The sequence below is a fragment of the Ochotona curzoniae genome, unplaced genomic scaffold (assembly GCF_017591425.1).
Source record: "Ochotona curzoniae isolate NIBS_2020 unplaced genomic scaffold, NIBS_Ocur_1.0 contig_1, whole genome shotgun sequence".
In the NCBI taxonomy this organism is placed as follows: domain Eukaryota; kingdom Metazoa; phylum Chordata; class Mammalia; order Lagomorpha; family Ochotonidae; genus Ochotona; species Ochotona curzoniae.
In genome coordinates, this window is record NW_024464918.1 from 27,632,115 (window position 1) to 27,652,249 (window position 20,135).

At 51.6% G+C, this 20,135-nt stretch overlaps 1 protein-coding gene and 1 long non-coding RNA gene across 4 annotated transcripts in view; one reads left to right on the plus strand and one right to left on the minus strand.

Annotated features, from left to right (window-relative positions):
* The window catches only part of ANXA6 (annexin A6), a 39,317-nt gene extending 27,821 nt beyond the window's left edge, over positions 1–11,496 (minus strand). The window contains exons 1-2 of one of the 2 annotated variants that reach the window (XM_040967328.1): positions 11,380–11,496; positions 3,184–3,227 (exon numbers count right to left, since the gene is read on the minus strand). In XM_040967328.1, coding sequence (XP_040823262.1) covers positions 3,184–3,201 — 18 coding nt within the window. In that variant the 5' untranslated portion in view covers positions 3,202–3,227; positions 11,380–11,496. The remainder of the gene's footprint in view (positions 1–3,183; positions 3,228–11,379) is intronic. The other variant, XM_040967387.1, reaches the window with a different exon arrangement.
* Positions 10,012–20,135, plus strand: LOC121147559. Of its 2 annotated transcripts, none has more exons than XR_005882416.1 (2): positions 10,012–10,085; positions 19,903–20,135. It is a non-coding gene; the product is annotated as an uncharacterized LOC121147559 (long non-coding RNA). The 2 variants fall into 2 exon arrangements; XR_005882408.1 differs by lacking the exon at positions 10,012–10,085 and adding an exon at positions 11,515–11,876.

The window sequence follows — 20,135 nt, forward strand, 5'->3', positions numbered from 1 at the left end:
CCAGCCTCCCTGCAGACCAGAGAGGCGGTGGTCTGAGTGAGGCCCATGGGGGACTCCGCCCCAGGCCGGCAGGTTGATCTGGGAGCCCCAAGCGCAAGTCGTAGGCCCTCCTTGCTCACTGCTCATACACAACACAGGAGGCTCCAAGCCAGGGTGACTGAAAGTACAGGAAGGAAGAGTTATAGGTGGTCCATAGGGGTCTTGCAAACCCTTTTGCCTCCCTCTAGATTCCCTCAGGCCAGCCCCATGGGAAAGGCAGAGCAGATGAGGTCAGCTTCTGGGCTGGCCGAAGAAGCAGGAGCTGAGAGGGCTCTGAGGACTACTTTGAGGGCGCTGCTGCAGGGGGAAGGGGCTGAGGCTGATGGAAGGCAGGGCAAAGCCTTCTGGGAAAGACTGTCTAATGAGCTATACACAGCAAAATGTCCACAGGGAGACAAGCTCAGAGACACTATAAGCCAGGGTCTCGTATGATGCTTAGCACAAAGATCGTAATATTATCCAAGTGTGATTTCCTGCCACCTTAGTTCTCCAGGTGGTCCCTGCCTCTAGAAATACAGGTCAGTGATGGGTACCCTGTCCTCTTTAGCGACACAAAGGCGGCTCTTATTTGTTAGGCCCGCATCCCCCTCCGTCAGTCATTCTTACACCTGCATCGGCAATGGAACATCTCTAAGGGCCACTTGCACAACTGCCCCCTCTCCCTGACTGCCTGCTGCACCTCAGCAGATAGGTTCCTGGCTGCAGGTACCCAAGGTCAAGGGAGGGAACAACAGAGAGGGGACTTTCCACCCTGAAATATTTAGCAGGCCCAGGTGCCAGCTGGGGATCAGCCCAGGCCCTGGGGCGCTGTGGTCTTGGGCCCCACCCAGGCTGTTGCTGAGGCAGGAGTCCTGGGGCCTCCCTGGTGCTGAGGCAGCCACTCCCCTAGCAAAGGCTTCCTGAGCAGGACTCTGCAGCAAGGAGGCCTTTTGTAGCACTGCCCCAGGTCTCGCCTCTGCAGTTTCCAGGGGTTCCAGGCAAACACCTGCCCCTCTTGCCCTGCCCCAGAACATCCCTGTGGGAACTGAGACCACAGAGCCATTCCTCCTGCAACCTCTTGTGACACCAAACTATCTCCTCATGTCTTTGGACCTCAACTTCCCTTCTTTTAGAGAGAGAAATGGAGAGAACAGTACAGTCTGTACAGAGGAAGGAACTGGGGGTGATGGGACCAGAGATGAGGGAGTTGCTGGCTGTGTGCGTGTGTATTTGCTTAGTGTGTGTTCAGTGTGTGTGTGCCACGCACAGGTATGTGTGTGCATGGTGTTTGCATAGTGTGTGCACACACAGTGTATGTGTGCATGTGGGAGGGTGGAAGGACTTGTGTAACTGAAAGCAGCAAACAGATTCCAGCTCTGCAGACGCAAGACCTCTCTCTCACTTGTTGGGTATCATCTTCTCTAACCTCCTCTGCTCCCCCATCCCTTGTACAACACATTTCACCTTTACTTGGTGAATGAGCACACTACTTTCTCCCTCACCTCCTGACCTTCTGGGCCAGCTCTGCTCACCTTGACCAAATCTCAACCCCTTGTTTCCCATCCCCCACCTCCCAGCACTTTATTTCACAGGCAGTATCTGCCACTCTCCCAACCTGGGTGGGCTGCCCTCTTGAATGTCCCCACCACAGCACTGTGCATGGGCCACTCCATCTCACAGTGCTGGAGGAGGGAGCCAACCCTGAGATGGGCTTGCAGGTTGCAGGGCGTCCTACCCCCGATTTGCCATGACAAGAAACCACTGAGCAGGCAGGCAGATGGCATGGCCTGAGAACCGTGGACCAGAAGTTCAATGATCTTTCCCTAGGTCCAGGGCTTCGCTGTTTTCCCAGGGCCTGGCCTGTCCACTTGAGTCATCTAGAATCCAGCACCTCCAAAGCCTCTCAGGAAGCCGCCCTGATATAGCGGACCTAGGAAATGGGGCACAAGCCAAGTTCCGCCTTGGATTGCTGCCATAACCACTAACACTCTCTCCTCCTACCAGCGAGGCCACTGTGCAAAGTGTGGATCTCGGCAGCTGCAAGAAGGCCAGAGCTGGGTAGGGTTTTTTGCTTTAGTTTTCTAATAGTTATTTGTTTTGAGGGTCTGATCCTGCATCACATAACACTCTGTGCTCTTAAAAACTTGTGAATACCCTTCAGGCCCAGCAAGTCACGAGAACAGGGATAGCTTTAGTCATCACTGAGTTTTACTGCTTTCCTAGGCAGAAATGAGACCCAAAAGAGAATGCTCACTGCCCTGTGTCTGTGTTCTGGGCCATTTGTTCCACAGTTGGAGGAAAGGACTAAAGGGGCTGCAGCGGGCATCTCTCACTCTCTCCCCTTCTGTCGCCACTGTCACACGGACCGTGCTTCTTTCTGGAGGGCCGGCTGATTGGGATCACTTTCAGCAAACTCCATCAGAGAGGGATCCTCCCCTCAACTCTGCCAGCAGGTGTACGGTGGGGAATAAATGCACTGATAACATCTCAACTCCTACTTCCCAGCAAAGTCAGACAGTGCAGGATAGCATATGCAAACAAGGCTTGGAAATGTAATCCCCAAAGGTTGTGCCAGATAACTCTTGCACCGTCAGAATATGGAGGCCTCTCCACTCTCTTTTTTGCCTGTCCCACTGTCTGTTCCCCTTTTCGGAGAACCACTCTTGGACCATGCAATTCAGGTGGAACGAACTCCACCTGCTGGTTCTAAAACTGGGCACATGACCCCGGCTCAGCCCAGGAAAACCAAACTTGGGGCTTCCCCTGGAACCAATGAGAAGAAGTCCCACTGCCTTGCTCTGTGCTCCCAAGGCAGCCACCCAAAAGCCTGGAGGCTCCTGGTAGCCAGCACACCAAGGGAAGCAAGAAACTTCTCAACAAGAAATCCACCCCAAAGCCAGCCCATAGAGGCAGAGTCCTGGGACTCTCCTTGGATCCCCGGATGCAACAGCTAACAGATAAGCCTTTTTGCTTGGGCTGCTGTGTGTTGTCATTGATGACTTGTGTGCAAAGAAGTGTCCCTCGTAACAGCAATGAGCAATAAGGCCCCTGCACCTCTCCCACCCTTTTCAAACTGAAGACACCAGGGGCTTCAAACAGGCCTTAGGGAACATCCCAGACCTGGGGAAGCCAGAGCCCACATGTCAGGAAAACAAAGCCCCTTACCTGCGCTGGTTTGGCCATGGTCTCAGGTTCTGCAGCAGACACCACTGTGGAGAAGAAAGAGAGCTTGTGAGCTTTCTAGGACACTAGGTGTCTCACTGGCCTTCCTCCAGAGTCCATCACCTGCTGGGGGCCAGCTGTCTCCAGCCCTGCAGGAGAACTCACACCCAAAGATCTGGGTCAGGTCAGGCACGTTTTTCCCAATGGACAATGCAAGACTGGCTGGTGTTCAGTCAGTCACAGCAGGATGGGAAACAGGCTTGGAGTAGAAGAGGGAGAAGTAGAGAGCATGACCACACTGACCACACACCTCCTCCAGGCTGTGCAGAGCACCTGCCCTAGTGTCAGCTCCCTGCACTCCCATGGCCATCCTTGCAACCATCAGATTCCCCCTTGCCCCACCTTTTTTTTTTTTTTTTTTTTTTTAACAGAGGAGGCAAAAGAGGCTGATATGGTCCCGGGTCACAGCCCTTAGAATTGAAGTCAGCAACTTCCAGAGTTGGAAGTCCATGCTGTCTAGGGCTGCAGCCAGGTACTTTGGTCTGCAGATAAGGCTTGAGCCACCCTTCCTCCCCTCTCTGATGGCTATCCCAGACAAATCAACGGGCATTCACGTAGCAGTCACTCTGGGTCAGCAATGCTCTAGGACCCAAGGTTGCAATATCTTGCTCTCCTGATCTAGCTCCATCAGGGTACGAATAGTCAGTGCGGTCTGGGCTGTGGCAAGAATGAAGGAAAAAAGCAAAACTGGCCCTGTAAGGGTGATGAAGTGCCATCCAAGGTGGATGGCAGGTCTCCCCGGGGCACTTAGGACCGTGTGAGTAAGGGGTAGCAAGCAGAACTCAGAGTGGCTGATGTAACACAACTTGGGAGATGTGAGGTCAGGAGTCAGCGCCTGAGGCTGCTCCCAAGCCTGGATTTTTGTGATGGAACATGGTCACTGTGTGGGATCTGAGCAAAAAGGACAAGCTCATGGAAGATGGCTACAGAATGGGGCATGGGCTACTCGGAGGCAAAGCCTATAGTGAAGAAACAAAGAATACAGAGACATCACCTAAAAATCAATGGCAAAAGGGGTGTGATAAACCTGGAAAGGGGATAAGAAGGGGCTAGGGGAGCTGGGCTGAGGGCACTGTCAGCAGAGACGTGAAAATGGAAGCTGGGCACTGACCTGGAGCTGAAAGAGGATGAACAAAGGACTACTGCTTTCTCTTTGATCTTTTAAGATGTCTTTATATTGCTTTTTCAAAGTAAAAGTAAATCCGTGGGACTTAGCCTCACCTCTGACTTCAGGCTCCCCAATACTCTCTATCCCTGAAAACAGGCAGACAAGTCTGGGAGAGGTCAGTCAGTCCACAACCCAGCCCTCACATGGGGGTCGCTGGAGACAGGCTTACACACGGGAGACAACATGAACCTGCAGTCTGACAGATTAGGATTCAAAGGTACCGTTGTCACTCACTAGCTAGCTAATAGCCACCAGGCTCATGGCTCACTTCTGAGATGAGAGTCATTCCAAGCACAAAACCAGGACTTGCCCTCCCACCACAGGTACCTGCTATAAGCTATGATGGCAGCACTGCTTGCCCTAGGGTGACAGAGTTGTCAGCTGCCCACCAGGGTCTCCAGTGCCTGAATGCCTGGGCAAGCATTGGGTCTGCAGCCGCTACAAACAGCCCAGAGCTGCTGGAGGAAACCGTTTCCTGGCCACCAGGGAGGGGCCTCTCAATACCCCCTTCCAGTGTGTGTTTCAGGAAAGAGGACCCACATCTGCCCCAGAACTGGGCTGGATGCCAGCTCTGGGCTTCCCCAGGCTCTGTGGCCAGTGGGGGCAGAGAGTGAGGAAACCCCAAGGCCAGCAGAGAATCAGGGGACTGAGTGAGGGACAGGAAGTCAGCTGACAGAGTGGGGATGCACTCTGCAGCTGTCCCCTCAACCCTCCCAGCCTTAAAGCATTTTCTCTTGGCCTTGCTGCTGGAAACTTCAGCTGCTGGCTGCAGTCCAGGCCCATCTGGAGTAGGGCCCCTTTCCAAGGAAGGATGGCCCCAAGGAAGGGGCTCCAAGCCTTTGGAGAGCAGTTCTGGAGTGTGTGTGTGTGTGTGTGTGTGTGTGTGTGTGTGTGTGTGTGTGGTGTGGTGTGTGGTGTGGACGTACAGACAAGCTTCCTCCAACACTACCTGGTCAGACTGCGGCTCCAGTCGAGCAGCCCCTCCCAGGGCCTCGGGTAAGCTCTGAAAAGCGCAGGTGCACTGTGTGCTCTGCCTTTTGGAGGGGTTGGGGGCTCTAGCCCTGCTGGAGCAAACCAGCCCCTATTGTGCAAAATCAGCTTAACATTTTCTACCCCATACACAAAATCCCAGAGCAACCTGGCACACCCCATGCTCCAAGCCCCCTCAGACGTGGTAAAAGCATTTCAGGGCGGAAAGGTGACCCCCGTCCCCATAACCTCCAAGACCTGGAGAGCAGTCAACATCCCCACCCTCTAGGGCTTGCAGAGCAGTCAACACTTCTACCTTGCGGGTCCTCATTGCAAGGAGGAGTCAAAGAAGAGCAGGCTTCAGGTTTCCAATCTGCTCCTGGGTCACCTCTGATAAGCAGGTTCCCTACCTGGGCCTTAGTTTCATCATCCAAAAGTGGGTATACTACATCACTTTCTCGTTGGGAAAGACCAGAGCAGATGTGGAAGGCTTTTAGAGATTTCAGAAAGAGTTATCAGTCCTAGGAGGGCTCTTCCCCGGCCACAGGATTCATCCCCAGTGTGCAATCCCCCCATCTTGGTTAAAATGGGTGCTTAAGACTTGGCAAACATGGCCATTCTAGGTCAGACCTCTATCCTTCCAGGCAACCTGGAGACCCATCGGGCTCATCACAGCTAATCATCTCAGAAAGCCTGGTCCTGCAGCCAGGATGCTCCGTGCAACTGTGGCTGCCCCCAGCCTGCGGTCAGGCCGTCTCCTTCCTTCCCCTTTGGGTTGGCTCTAAGTGGGGAGCAGCTCACCCCTGCTCAACTGGAGAGCTGGGGAGTAGTCGGGTTTCATCCAGCTCACTCGCAAGCATGGGCTGGGAGGCACAGCTGACCCCCACCTGGCTGGAACGTAGGTGTGGTTAAACTAAGCCCAGGTTCTGTATCCAGAAATAACCCACTGGGACTGAGAGATAAAGAAAATAACCCAGGTAAAGCCCTCAGCCCAGGGCCTGGGCCGGGGGTGGTTGTGGGGGGAGCCTTAATAAATGGTAACTTTCATTATCACAATCTGACTACAATCTGTGGAACAAGCCTGGCCTTGACATGAACACAAGCCATGCAGCCAACTTGACATTGCAAATTCCTAGCTGAGTTATGCAATTTCTCTTTGCCTTGATAAACGTAAGGTTTTTGTGAAAATTCAATGAAGTCAGGCAGATAAAATACTTAGCATGGGCTGGTACAAAATGTTTCATCAATGGTGACTTCTGTTATCCCCAACATTGATAGAACAGTAACGGTCTCTGCAGTGGGGTGCAGGGTCAGACAGCCTACTGGGCACCTCACAAGGCTATCATGCTTTCTGGTAGCTCCTTTCTGACGTTCACTGCACAAATTACAAGGTAAAACACACAACTTGGAGATGGAAACTGACAAAAGCCCGCCATCAGAAGCGGAGTCAGCAGAGGAAATGAGGACACGTTTGCTAGGGAAAACAGCAATGCCGGTGTCAGAGAAAGCATTTCTGTCCATGGAAGGTAACCTGTGGCTTTGGAGGGATAAAACACACTTTCACAGGGAGGAAGTCAAAACATGAGTGTAATGGAGTGAAACCAGAGGTGGGAAGTGGGGGATAATTTCAAAAAAATCAAGAAATAAGCTAGAAAATCACACAGGATGAGAAATTACCCAACTGCTGTGGGAGATGAAAGTATCCCCTTCAGATGCATTTCTTTGGAGCTGGTTTTGCAGAATCAGAGGTCCCGGAATGGCCCTGGAAGCAGCCCTTTGGCCTCCTGCATCCATCCAGGACACAGTGGATGCAGAGGAAGCTTTTCTCTCTCCTCCCTTGTTCTGTCCAGCAGGAGACTTGGGGGTCTGATATCCACCCCAACAGAGATGACCACAGCTGGCTGCTGCACAGAGCCTTGCTGCTGTGCACCTGCTTTCCCAACCTTCCGCCACCCTGCTTCCTCCCAAGCCCTGTCTGTGGAAGGGTCAGTTTCTCCTCTTTAGGTCCCACGTTTTGGATAGTGTCTGAGTCCGTATGTTTTTTTTTTTTTTCCACCTGCTTGTCTGTACACTGTCTACTCATTTCATGGACTAAAGCAGGCAGAGAGGAGGACATTGCAAACTAGGCTAGTCAAAGGCTAGTGTGGACAGGGCCAACAGTGACCTCTCCTTCACTCACAGCCGTCCAAAGGCACATTCCAACACAGACCTCCTAGCTCGGCACTGGGGGCCCTGGAAGACCCCTACTTCTCTCCCCTACTCCCCTACTCTTCCTCTCCGAGGCCCTAGCCAGTCTTCTAGAAGCAGTGCACTTCAGTTGTGGCTTCAAGAACATGACCTGGGGAGTTTTCCCAAATCACCCAAGGCCAAGTCCCAGTGAGTGAGTAGGTGACTCAGCTGTTCTGGGGTGAGGCCTGGGCTCTTGCAATTTCCACAGACTTTCCTCGGCGATTCCGACGTGTGGCTGTGGAGGCTGGGAGCCACTGCTATCTGCTCTTCGAAGAAACCAAAAGGGACCCCTTCCTCCTCCGAATCCCCTGGGTACTCTGCCACCACCTTCTTTTGTCTGGCATGATCTTCAAGGTATTGCAGGGAAAAAGACTGTACTTTGGTCCAACTTCCCTGTGAGGTTTCTGACAGTGGCTTTCATGCCTTGGGGCTACCCCACAGCTGGGTAAGCTGCACATAACCACTGCAATGCCAAGTAACTCTAAAACCTGCCGATTTTGTCCTGTCTGGTAAAGGTCCAGCTTATCTCCCTCCCTTTCAGGTAGAAAAACCGGTTTTGCCTCTGATCAAACATTCCTTTCAATGAAAGGGTGTCTCTTGGCTCTGTTTTGGTAATAACATCTGCCTGGCCTAGTCAATGGCGAATGAGTGGCATGAAATCTTTAACACACAATATTTTTCTGTGAGCTGTGATTTTATGCTTTTTAGAACCATTTGTTGCAGTCCCAGCCACAGTGGCTCATAGGGGCTGCTGAGTGACATGTATAGGCACCCAGTAGCTCTTTAGCAACACTCTTGAAAAATCAGAATGAGTGGAAGCTTCTAACCTAGTGGTCTTCAAACTCTGTTTCTTGCTGATTTCCCCTGACCACAGCCCTCAGTCAGACTCCCAGCACCAGCCCCACCACTCTCCAGGAGCGCCGACTCTGGGCCAGTCGGCCAGCGTAAATGCCATCACTGGCCATGTGCCCGGACACACACCCCGCCCCCCAGCTCCCCGCACTAGGGTTTCTTAGAGAGCGGTGTCTTTCCCTGCTCTTGACCTGGAACCATTGATCCTAGGGCTGCACAAGGCCCCAGGAGACCAGATGGCTGCCCTAAGACTGAAAGTGGCCTGTCCTGGATCCAAGCCCCATTTAGGCCACTTATATGGGAGCAGTGTCTCACCTATGCAGCCAGAGTCAGGCTCCTTGTAGGTACTTGGCAGCAACTGTGTGGCTCCGGGAGAGTAGGTCACCTCTCTGTGGCTGCTTCATTACGTAAAATGGGGATAAATGCTCCATGTATGTGCCTCGCAGAAGTTGTAGCAAGGATGAAAAGAACTAAGAGTCCAGTGCTCAAAACGCCACCCAATTCCTAGGCAGCACTGTCTAAGCGTTTATAAACGTCTAAGGGCTGTAGTGTCCCCATCTGCAAGATGGGTGTGATAACAGCTTTTCACAAATTGCAAGGTCAGGAAGGAGTGCGAGCACAACCAGTTTACAGACAGGCACCCTGAGACTTGGGTCGCCTGCCTCCCCCAGCACCACACCCTTCTGAGATGACAAGGGCAGCCCCAGCTGTACTCTACAGTTTGCAAGGCCTTCTCACACCTGCATCTGCAGCTCACAACCCCAGGGAGGTGTCAATCTCATCCTGGCTGATGGATGGGGCCCTACAGCTCCAGGAGCTCACGATTTCATCCTTTCATAACCAGTCTCTGGGCAAGGGGATCTCAACTCTGGTGGTGGGTGGGTGGGGGGGTGGGTAGGTGGGAGAAATGAGAACACAGCTGTACTCCCAACCAAAAAGCTTGCCAGCAATTAAGGGGAGTGGGGGCACACTTGCTCAGCACCAAGGCAGGGACCACATCCTGTGCTTTGCCCCACCCAGGAAGTCTCTTCAAAGAGGCTGGGTAGGGTGCAGCTAAGATGCTAGGACAGTATAGTGCAAAGAGCTATCCAGACACACCCATTTACCAGCTAGGTGTCTCAAGCCCATGTCTCATCCCTTACAAGAGGAGGAAAAGAAGGCCTAGAGGGGTAGCATGTGTGGTCAGGCACCTGGCTGGTGAGTGGCAGGGCAGAGCCTGGGGCTGGGGCCCAGTGTCCCAGGGCGCCCTCTGGGTGCTGCACTGCAGATGCTCTGGGCGCTGGCAGCTTCCCAGCACTGCAGAGGCCCACCCACTCCTACCCTACCCCCAGGGCAGCAGCCCTAAGAAGCCAGGCCCTGGGCTTCCCACCCACAGTCCCCTCTTCTGCACCCACACACCCACATTCCACCTGACCACAGCTGTGGGCCTCCCCCTGACACCACAACTGTTTTCTTTATCCTAGCGGTTGGTGGCGCCTTGCGAACAAAGGGCAGAAGGCAGAGGAAGATGCCTGAGTGACAGGCTCAGCTGCACCGGCCACTGCAGCCTCTGCAGGCCCGCCTTCTTCCAGCCCCACCCAGCTTCCAGAATCCTACCAGTTGAACCCCACGTGCAAGCGGCAGCCAGGTCAGCAGATCCGCTAGATACCGGTCATCACCAAGGGCTTGGGAGAGGTAAAAGGCTTGCTGAAGGATCCTTGCACACCTAGGAACATGAGGACAGGATCCCAGGCCAGGGCTTGCTGCCTGGCTAAGCGCCTGCCAGGTTCCACAGGGGCTTGGTGGGGTGGGGTCCCCGCAATCTGAGGCATGTTTGGGCAGAGAAGGAAGGAAGAAGTGGAAAGGAGCAGATGCGAGGGTGAAAGTAGTGCTCCTTGACAAACCCTGGAGCCATATGCCCAAATTTGGAATTGTCAGGCAAGACCCACTGGGGGCTTAGACAAAGGGGGGAGGGAGGACGCCCAGGAATCCTTTTCCCCAACCCCTCCAAGCAGGGCCTGCAAGGGTGGAGCCAAATTCCCAAATCTGTAATCAACATTCCCAAACCTGGTCTCCTCCCAAGGGGTTGACAAGGAAATACATCTCCACAGCCATTCTTGATTCCCTGGAAGGGGCCTGGGGAGTTGGGAGGAGGGTCAGCTCTAGATTCAGAGGAGGAAAAAGATAAGAGAGAGCCACCAGCTCAAGATCACACCCCAAAGTTGGGATGCAGGGTGCTTCACTCAGGTGCTAGTGTTTGGGGGACACTGAAGCCTCCAAGTCTAGGCAAGGCATAGAAATGTGCTTGGGAGGAGGCAGAAAGAAGAGGGGGCCCCGGATCCCCATAAGAGCCCCTCACAGGCCAGCAGTGTTCAGTAGAGTCATAAGGAGGTGGTCCTGCACACATAGCACACTCCCCCAACACTGCACCACACACCAGCCAAGTCGGACGGACGCCACCACTGGAGGGCCGGCTCTTCAGACCCCACCTTTGGCCATGGTCATTCTTCCCTAAGGGTCCTTGCCCCGACGTCCAGCCCTCAATGCGCCTTTAACTCCTTAGTGTTTGTTCAGTGGGCCCACCAGGCCGCTGCCCTGGAGCCCCTTCCCTCGACCACACCCTCGGCGGAAGCGGGACTCCCCTTGGCTCTGCTGTCCCTCACCTCCCTTCCCCCGCCAACCAGCCAGGACGCTGACCGTCGGCGGCCCGAGGTGAGCTTCACCGCGCGCCGCCAGACACACCCAGCCCGCGACACCCTCGACTGACGGCGCGCTCCGGCGCCTCGGAGGGCCCCGACCTACCCGCAGCCCCTTCCCGGGACCCGGCCGGGGTCAGCGACCAGCCGATGACTGGGCGTTGGTCGCTCGTCCCCGCTCCCCTGCAGCCCCGGGAGCAGGGTGCCCTTGGGGCGAGCCCCTTTCCCCGCCGGCCCTGCACTCACCGCGCGGCGGAGGCCCTGGAGGCGGACGGACGCACGGATCGCGGACGCGCAGCTCGCTGGGTCGCAGCCCGTTAGCCGAGCAGCAGGAGCAGCCGCAGCGCAGGGGCGGGCCGGGCGGACAGTCGTGGGCTCCACGCCGGACACGTGGCGCGCGCAGGCCAATCCCGCTCGGCCGCCTCTCCCCCGCCCCCCACCCCGCGTTCCTTGGCGCCCGGGATGTTAGAATGTCACCAGGCCGGGGCTGCTTGCGTGTGTCCTCAGACCCCGGACCTGAGACTGGAGAGAGCACAGGGAGGTTTGGCCAAGCTCGTGTGGCTATCGCTGAGGTAAAAGCCGGGGCTCTCAGTTCCAGACGCCAATTCCAGATTGCTTTCTCCTCCAAATTCCTACAACTTGCCAAAGCTTAGTTGAGAAACAGAAAATCTAAGCTTGCCAATACTGAGGCCCCAGGCAACTTATCTGTCTGATCAAATTCCATTCCTCAACAACTCTGTCAGGTCAGTGACATTATTTTCTCACTTTTTGGAAGAGAACCTGGAGAAGTCCAGTTCCTTGACCCAGGTTACGGGTCGTAGGTCGCGGAGAGGAGCTGTGAATGTGGGCCTGGTGATTTCAGCTGCTGCTGAAGGGAGATGGGTGGGCCACTTGGAGGCAGGCAGGCAAACAGACTCTAGCCGTTGTGGTCAGGATAAAGGATGCGCTCTCTGGCATCCAGAGAATACAGAATTGTTGCTCGGGTTTTGTAAGACTTCCTGGAGGGGGGAGAAGCTGCCCTAGAGGTCCCGTTTCTGGCACCTCAGAAATGTTACTTGGGGCACAGATGGAGGGGGTTGCCCCTCACTGCTGAGTCTCAGGATGTTCTAAGGGACCCTTCTGATTTTCAGTCTGCTTAATTGAAAGACAGGATGTTGGAAATTGCTTCCGGGTTGTCCTAGGACCCTATCCCTGGTTCATAATTGGAAGGTCAGTCCTTCCACTCTTCCATTCTTCCAACCAGTATTTATTGAGCACCTGCTGTAAGCTAGCCCTTGAGCTAGGAGGATGGAAGTGAACACGTGGGAACTGGGGCGGGTCTTCTACTCTGGGAGACCGATGGCTGTTTCCAGGTGTTGTGTGTGGAGACTTCAGAGGGCTGGCCCTGCAGTGACTTAGGGGACCCCAGGCCTGTGAAGCAGAGAGATGTTGAGTTGTAGCCAAAAGGGTGTGAAGACTGTAGTGGGACAGTAAGAAGTGAAAACGATTGTCCTAAGTGAAACTCAGCCGTGGGTCAAAGCCATAGCTTCAGACATGGGGTAGGACAGGACCTGTGGATGCGGGCGGAGTCTCCTGCAGCACCACCACAGTAGCTGCCACTCCTTGAACCTGACACTGTTCCTGGAAATGCCCGCATTTCATCCCCGCAGTTCATTTAATAAATATTTATGCAGCAACTACTTTGGGCCCAGCCACTATTTTAGGAGCCTTATCAGCACACGAAATAAACATCTCTGCCCTCGTGCAGTCTGCATTCTTTTTTTTTTTTTTTAAAGATTTATTTTTATCATTTTTTTATTGGAAAGGCGGATATACAGAGAGGAGAGACAGAGAGGAAGATCTTCCGTCCGATGATTCACTCCCCAAGTGAGCGCAATGGCCGATACTATGCCGATCAGAAGCCAGGAGCCTCTTCCGGGTCTCCCACGCGGGTGCAGGGTCCCAAGGCTTTGGGCCGTCCTCGGCTGCTTTCCCGGGCCACAGGCAGGGAGCTGGAAGGGAAGCGGGGCCGCCGGGATAGAACCGGCGCCCATATGGGATCCCGGGCGTGCAAGGCGAGGACCTTAACCACTTGCGCCACCACGCCGGGCCCCAGTCTGCATTCTTGCAAATGAAAAATGAATAGCAGGCATATAGTAGGGCAAGACACTGGTGGTGGGAGGGCTTCCAGAAGTGTTTCTAGGAAAATGATGTGAGAGCTCCATAAACTTGTTGATGCCTCCTCCCATGTTAAGCGACCCATGCTGTGCACAAGAAGTGAAAGCAGACAGAGTCCCAGAGTGACGGAGGTTGTAGTTCTATGTTGGGGTTGTATGATGGGTTGTTGGCAGAGGTCTCACTGGGATGGTAAAAATCTTCGCAAAGATGTGGAGGGAATTAGGAGTTAGCAGGAAAAGCGATCTGTGGAAAGAATGCTCAGCCACAGAAACAGCCGGAGTGGAAGCTCCACTGTGGGGAGGGGCCTTGGGGCTCGTGGCGGGGAGCTGAGCAGAGAGCTGTGACCAGTGCCTCCTCAGCGCGGTGCAGCCACTGGCTCTACCAAACCTGTTTCATCCCTCCCCAAGAGAACCCCATGCCTGTGAGGCAGTCCCTGCCTCTTTGGACTGTCTTGAGTCCTTGGTCACCCTGACTTGCTTTCTGCCTCTGTGGATTTGCCTGTTGTGAACATTTCGTGTAAAGGAACTCGTACCCTCTGTGTCCTCTGGGTCTGACTCCTTCCATTGGGCGTCACGTCTGACATTCACCCACTGCACCGGGAGTCAGCGTTTCCTTTCCTTTAGTGGCTTGAGTGACTTTCCCCGACACACAGAGTATGTGGCCCTCATCCGGCCACCTGTTGGTGGACATTGAGTTTACCTCTGCGTCTTGACTGTTGTGAAGACTAAACTCCTGTGTACACTTGTTTGAGAATGTTTTCTCAAAGTTCTCTTGTGTATGTATGCAAGGGTGGAATTACATTTAGCAAAGGGTCATTTGCTAACTCCAAGTTTGACTTCAAGTAGCTGTCAAACTCTTCTTCACAGTAGAAACACCATTTTGTGTTCCCACCAACAGCTTAACGGGGTTCTAATCTCTTCACATCCTTGACAACATGCAAATTTAGTTTTTTGGTTTATTGCTGTCCTAGTCATTATGAAAGAGTATCTAACTAACGGTGGTTTGGGTTCCCTCCTGACTAGTGTTATGGAACATCTTTTCCTGGTTTTATTCACTGGTTTGTAATCTTCTTTGGATAAATATCTATTCAAGTCCCTCCCTCATTTTTTAATTGAGTTACTTATCTTTTTGTGTTGTTGAGTTGTAATATTTCCTTATGTATTCTAGATAAGATTTGTTAAAAAAAAAAGTGCTTGATTTGGAATTAGCACTATGGTGTAGCAGGTAAAGTGGCTGCCTGTGACACAAGCTTCCCATATGGGCACTGATCTGACTCCCAGATGCTTCCTGCTAATGCGCCTGGGAAAGCAGTGGAAGGTGGCCCAAGGTCTTGTTGTACCACTGCGCTCATGTGGGAAACCTGGAAGAAGCTCTGGACTCTTTCTTGGCTTCAGCTTGCTACAGTCCTGGCCATTGTAACCATTTGGGGTATGAATCAGCAGATGGAAGATTCTCTCTCTTTGTAACTCTAATAAATAATTTTTTCAAGGATGGAAGAGATAGCAGTTTATTTGTATGCTAATGGGAATGACCAACTGGAAAGTGAAAATTGGATATATAAGAGAAAGGAGAGAGTTACTATGGCACTATTTGGAAAGAGAATGGGGTCTAGTGTTTGGGCATGGGAGCTGCTGGCACTCTTAATTTGCAGTGAAAGTAACTCAAGCTCAGAGAAATCACTGCTTTTGTTCAATTCTAAACCAACTGACTGAGTGAACTGGAACCCAGACCCTCTTGAAAGCAAAGCCCGGGGCCTAAATCCCTGAGCCGCAGTAGTGAGTAGGAATAAAGCACACTGCTTGTGCTCTTGGAGCTGGTGGTCCCACCTCTAGGAATCAGTCCTAGGAAAACATTTTGAAATTCAGAGAAAGCTCTAGGCCCAATACTGCATATTTGAAGTACAAAAAGGAAACAGGCCATGTTGTAGAATAGGAGGTAAGCAGGTGTCCCACGGCCTCCTTGCCTGTGTAAAGAATAACCCTGCAGGAAAACAAACATTCCAATGACTTCATCTTTTTTGGCAGTGCCCCAGGCACCATCCTCCACACAGTGACACTTGCAGAGGTGTCTTTGTGTGAGTGTGTGGTGGGGACATCAAGGGCAGGGAGAGAGGATGTGACATCATAACTCAGGCAGGTCAAGGGCCTGAGATTCCGGTGTGTTCACCTCCTGTTTCTGGTTCTGGTTCAGAATTGCTAAGCAGACTCTAGAAAAGCAGGACATGGTGAGCTACTGCCACCTATCGGCGGGCTGTAGGTCTACGGGGCCTGCATCCACAGGTGTGCACTGTCTCTGAGAAAGGCTTTGGGCTCCTGCTCCCCAGAGGAAGCAGCGCCAAGGGATTCGGCTTATTGCTCACGGGAAGCCCTTATTCCTCTGGGACCATGAGAAAATGAGGCATTTCCAACCACTCGGCAGGGAGCAGTCTCAGCAATTTGGGGACACTTAATTTTTGACATAAAAAGGGGGTGGACAGATGGAGAAGCAGTATGCTTTAAAAAATTACACAACTGGGCCTTCGCGGTGGCCTAGTGGCTAAAAGCCCTTACCTTGAAGGTGCCAGGATTCCATATGAGTGCAGCTCTACTTCCCATCCGGCTCCCTGCTTGTGTCCTGGGAAAGCAGTCCAGGATGGCCCAAAGCCTTGGAACCCTGCACCCATGTGGGAGACCCGGAAGGAACTCCTGGCTTTGGATCAGCGCACCTCCAGCCATTGCAGTCACTTGGGGAGTGAATCATCGGACGGAAGAGCTCCCTCTCTGTCTCTCCTCCTTTCTCTCTATATCTGAATTTGCAATAGAAATAAAATAAGCCTTTTTTAAAAATCACAGAACCACATTTCAAATAGTTCTCCATGTTATAAAAATAGTAAGCCTTCACTGTAGATAATTTAAGGATGACAAAGCTGTAATTCTACCATCAAAAGCACTTGGCTAATGTATCATTTTTAAATTATATAACAATATCAACAATGATAGAAGCAGCACGCTTAGACTCTTATTTACAGAAGAAAGAAAAATAGGAAGTTATTGGTAATATTAATTTGTCATTTAAAAACTTAACTTTGTGGCTGGCATTGTGGTCCAGTGGATTAATCAGTGCTTGGGTTAATATCACCCCATATCACAGTGCCTGGTTCAAGCCCCAGCTACTCTGCACCTGAAAGGTAGGTTTTACGGAAAGAAAGATCTTCCATCCACTGGTTCATTCCCCAAATGGCCACAACAGCTGGAGCTGAGACAATCTGAAGCCAGGATTGAGGAGCTTCTTCCGGGTCTCCCACATGGGTACAGGGCCTAAGGACTTGAACTGTCCTCTGTTGCTTTCTCCGGCCATAAGCAAGGAGCAGGGTGGGAAGGATTGCAGCTGGAACTTGATCTGGTGCCCCTATGAGATGCCAGTGCCAAGGGTAGAGGCTTAGCCTGCTGTGTCATGCTGCCAGCCTCTATTCTATACTTCTGATCAAGCTTCCTATGAATGAGCCCAGGAGGCTACATACTTGGGTTCCCGAAACCCACATGCAAGCTCCAGATGAAATTCCTGGGCTCTTGTCTTCACCCTGGCCAAGTCCTAGCTGTTTGGGTATTTGAGCAGTAAGCAAGTAGATGCACAGTCTTTCTCTCTCTATCTCACATTCTGCCTCTCAAATATTATTGGAAAATCAGGTATACAGAGAGGAGGAGAGACAGAGAGGAAGATCTTCCGTCCCATGATCCACTTCCCAAATGACTTAAATGGCTGGAGCTCAGCTGATCTGAAGCCAGAAGGTTCTTCCAGGTCTCCCATGTGGGTATAGGATTCCAAGGCCTTGGGCCGTCTTTGACTGTTTTCCCAGGCAGGGAGCTGGATGGGAAGCAGGGCTGCCGGGATTAGAATCGGCACTCATATGGGATCCCAGCGCATTCAAGGTGAGGACTTTAGCCACTAGGCCACCGCACAGGACCCTAAAATAAATGTATTTTAAACAACTGTTTAGTATGAACATCCTTTTTGTGTTAAAAAAAAAAAAAAGAAAAACCTTGGTCTTCTTCAAGGCATCTTAAATAGCTGTCCACTTCCATTGAAAGGAAATAGCACATTTAATTTCTCCGTTTGCCTGTTTTGGAGTATCTAGGTTGTACAGATCAGCAAGGTTTTGAGATTGTTTCCTAAACCCTGGATTCCAAATGCAATAGTCACGTATGTTCCTAAGATTTTGATAAATACTAGCAAATTGTCCTGCACTGACAGGAGATTGCTTTATGCTCATTTGAATGTAAAGAGGAAGTCACTGACTCTGAGTCACTAGGATGCAGTCATGCCTCACTTAATGATGGTGATACGTTCTGAGAGAGGTGTTGTCAGGGCATTCCATCATTGTGCAAGCATCATGGAGTGTACTAACACAAATCCAAATGCTGTAGCCAGTCACACAGCTAGGCCGTGCGGCACACCTTATTGTTCTTAGATTACAAACCTCTGTGGCATGTTATGGTGCTGAATACCATAGGGGATTGTAACACAATGTATTGCTTCATTCTTGTTTTCCCCCTTCTCCTTTTTTTGAAAGAATTTCGGAAGAAAAGAGGGATATCAATTTTCTGGAGTTGAGCCAGGTCAAAGTCAGAAGCCAAGAGCTTCTTCTAGGTCTCCCATGTGGATGGCAGGTGCCCAAACACTTGAGCTATCTTCTACTGCTTTTCCTGGGCCATTAGCAGGGGGCTGGGATGGAGCTGGTGTCCATATGAAATGCCAGCAACTCAGGAAGCTACTTTACCTGTTATGTCACAATGCTGGCCCCTTAATTTGCCTCTTTTTTAGTGATAGATTTGCTGGTAAGCAGATAATACACCATGAACATTCTCTGGTGTTGAGGTCTATGTTTGCAAACTACAAAAAAATTACATTGATTTGAAAGGTAAAATGACCAAGAGAGCAAGAGAGATAAAGAGAAGAAAAGAGATAGCCACATTGAGAGATCTTCCAGCTGTTGATTCACCAGATGACTACAACAGCCAGAGCTGGACCAGGCCAAAGCCGGGAGTCCAAACTTCCACCTGGCTGTCTCATATGAATGGCCATCAAGTGCTTGAGCCATCATCCACTCTGTCCCTGGTGTGCCATTATCAGGAAGCTGGGTCATAAGCTGAGCAGGGGTCAGACCCTCAGTCTCAGAGATGTGGGAGTTGGGCATCCCAAGCCATGTTTTAATGTGTTTACTGTGTCTTTATGGCTGTACCAAAGCTTGCCCCCAAATTTTCCAACTTTGTAAGGAACTCATTGAAGTCTGTGAAGTTCTTGCTAACAACTGCATTGTGAATTTTTCTAAGAGTAGGGCAAAGTTGGGGCGGAAGAGTCATCTTTTTCTTTCTGCTACAGTTTCCATTTCTCTCGTCTCTTTTCCAGCTGTGCTTCCTGTTCTAGTTCCCACAGCCCCTCACTTGTCAGCTCCTTAGGGTCCACCTCCTGGAGTGCTTCAGTGTGGTGTTCATGCACACCCAGGGTCATGTTGTTTGCCACCTCAGCTACAGACAGCTCTGTTGGGTTTTGCAGCCTCTCCCTCGGCCAGCCCTTTGAAGTCGCAGGCATATCTCTTGAGTGTTTTCTTTTAAGTCCCATTCACACATTCCTTGGTGATATCACCCCTAGCCCAGGCAGTGTTCTTCATGCAATCATGGATGTTCTCATCCTTCCTGAATTGCACCAATGCATTCCTCATTTGTACCAATAGCCTGAATCAAGGTGCTCCTCAGCTACTGGGCCTCACAAGCTGCTGGAACTCTGTCATCCATGGGTTGGATCAAAGAGATGGTATTTGGGGGTGGCAGTGGGGAATAGTGCTTGATGTAGACATGAAGCTTGCCAGCAAGGGGAGGTGATGCAGGCCAGATCAGTCGGCAACAGCAGGACACACATACTCATCCAAGCAATATTTCTCCACTTCAACTGCAGAGCAATTCAGGAAGGCGTCTTAGAGGAGGAGCTGGGTCAACGTTTTGTTGCTCCTGTAAGGCACAGGCAGTGTGTGACATGTGACATGCTTGAAGTCTCTGCCTGGGTGTCCCCTGTGCCACGTCACAAAGGGTTTCATTTTGCAGCCTGCTGAATTGCCCTCAACGCTGGCACCTGGCATTGTGTTTTCTATGTCCATTTCCCTGGATGATGAGGTTGTACCCGTACTGAAGATGTGCTATAGTGAGAAATTTTTCCCTGCAAGGCTGCTTTACATCAGCCCCTAAAGACTTGCCAGTCTCTTCACATTATCTGGGGAACATGATTCTTGAATTGTGGAAGCCACTCAGAGCTTAGTGGTAAATTCCAGTTCGTGGTTGCATCCAGAGTTTTCTTTCAGTGGCACAAGCTTCTGCTTTGGCCAAGATGAGCAAAGTGGAGTGAGATGTTTCTGTGTTTGGTCTTTAATCTAGGTCATCAGAAGGTTCTCTGTACCCATCTAGCCCCTTCTCAAGTGTTTCCTAGTTGCATTGCTCAGTAATGCTGATCCTGTAACAGCTTTTGTCACCTTGATCTTGTTGGTCAAGCTTATGGCTAAGGTGGAATGGGATGTGCGTCCTTAGCCCCTCGCGGATTTCCCAATCTTCCTGGGCCTTTATCACTTTTTCACTTTGTTTCTAGGTCAACCTCCTGATGGCAACATCTGCAGTGGCTTTTGTGCACTCAGGGACCGTGATGACCAAAGCAACATAAGATTAAATCAGCACAAGAAGAAGATGATGCAATCGAGAAACAAAGTAAGCACAGAATGGATGAGAGGACTGCTGGCTAACATAGCACCCTGTTTTATAGCAAATTATTTTTACAAGTAGAAAGAGTATGTGCTGAGGATAAAACATGCAATATAGTAAATA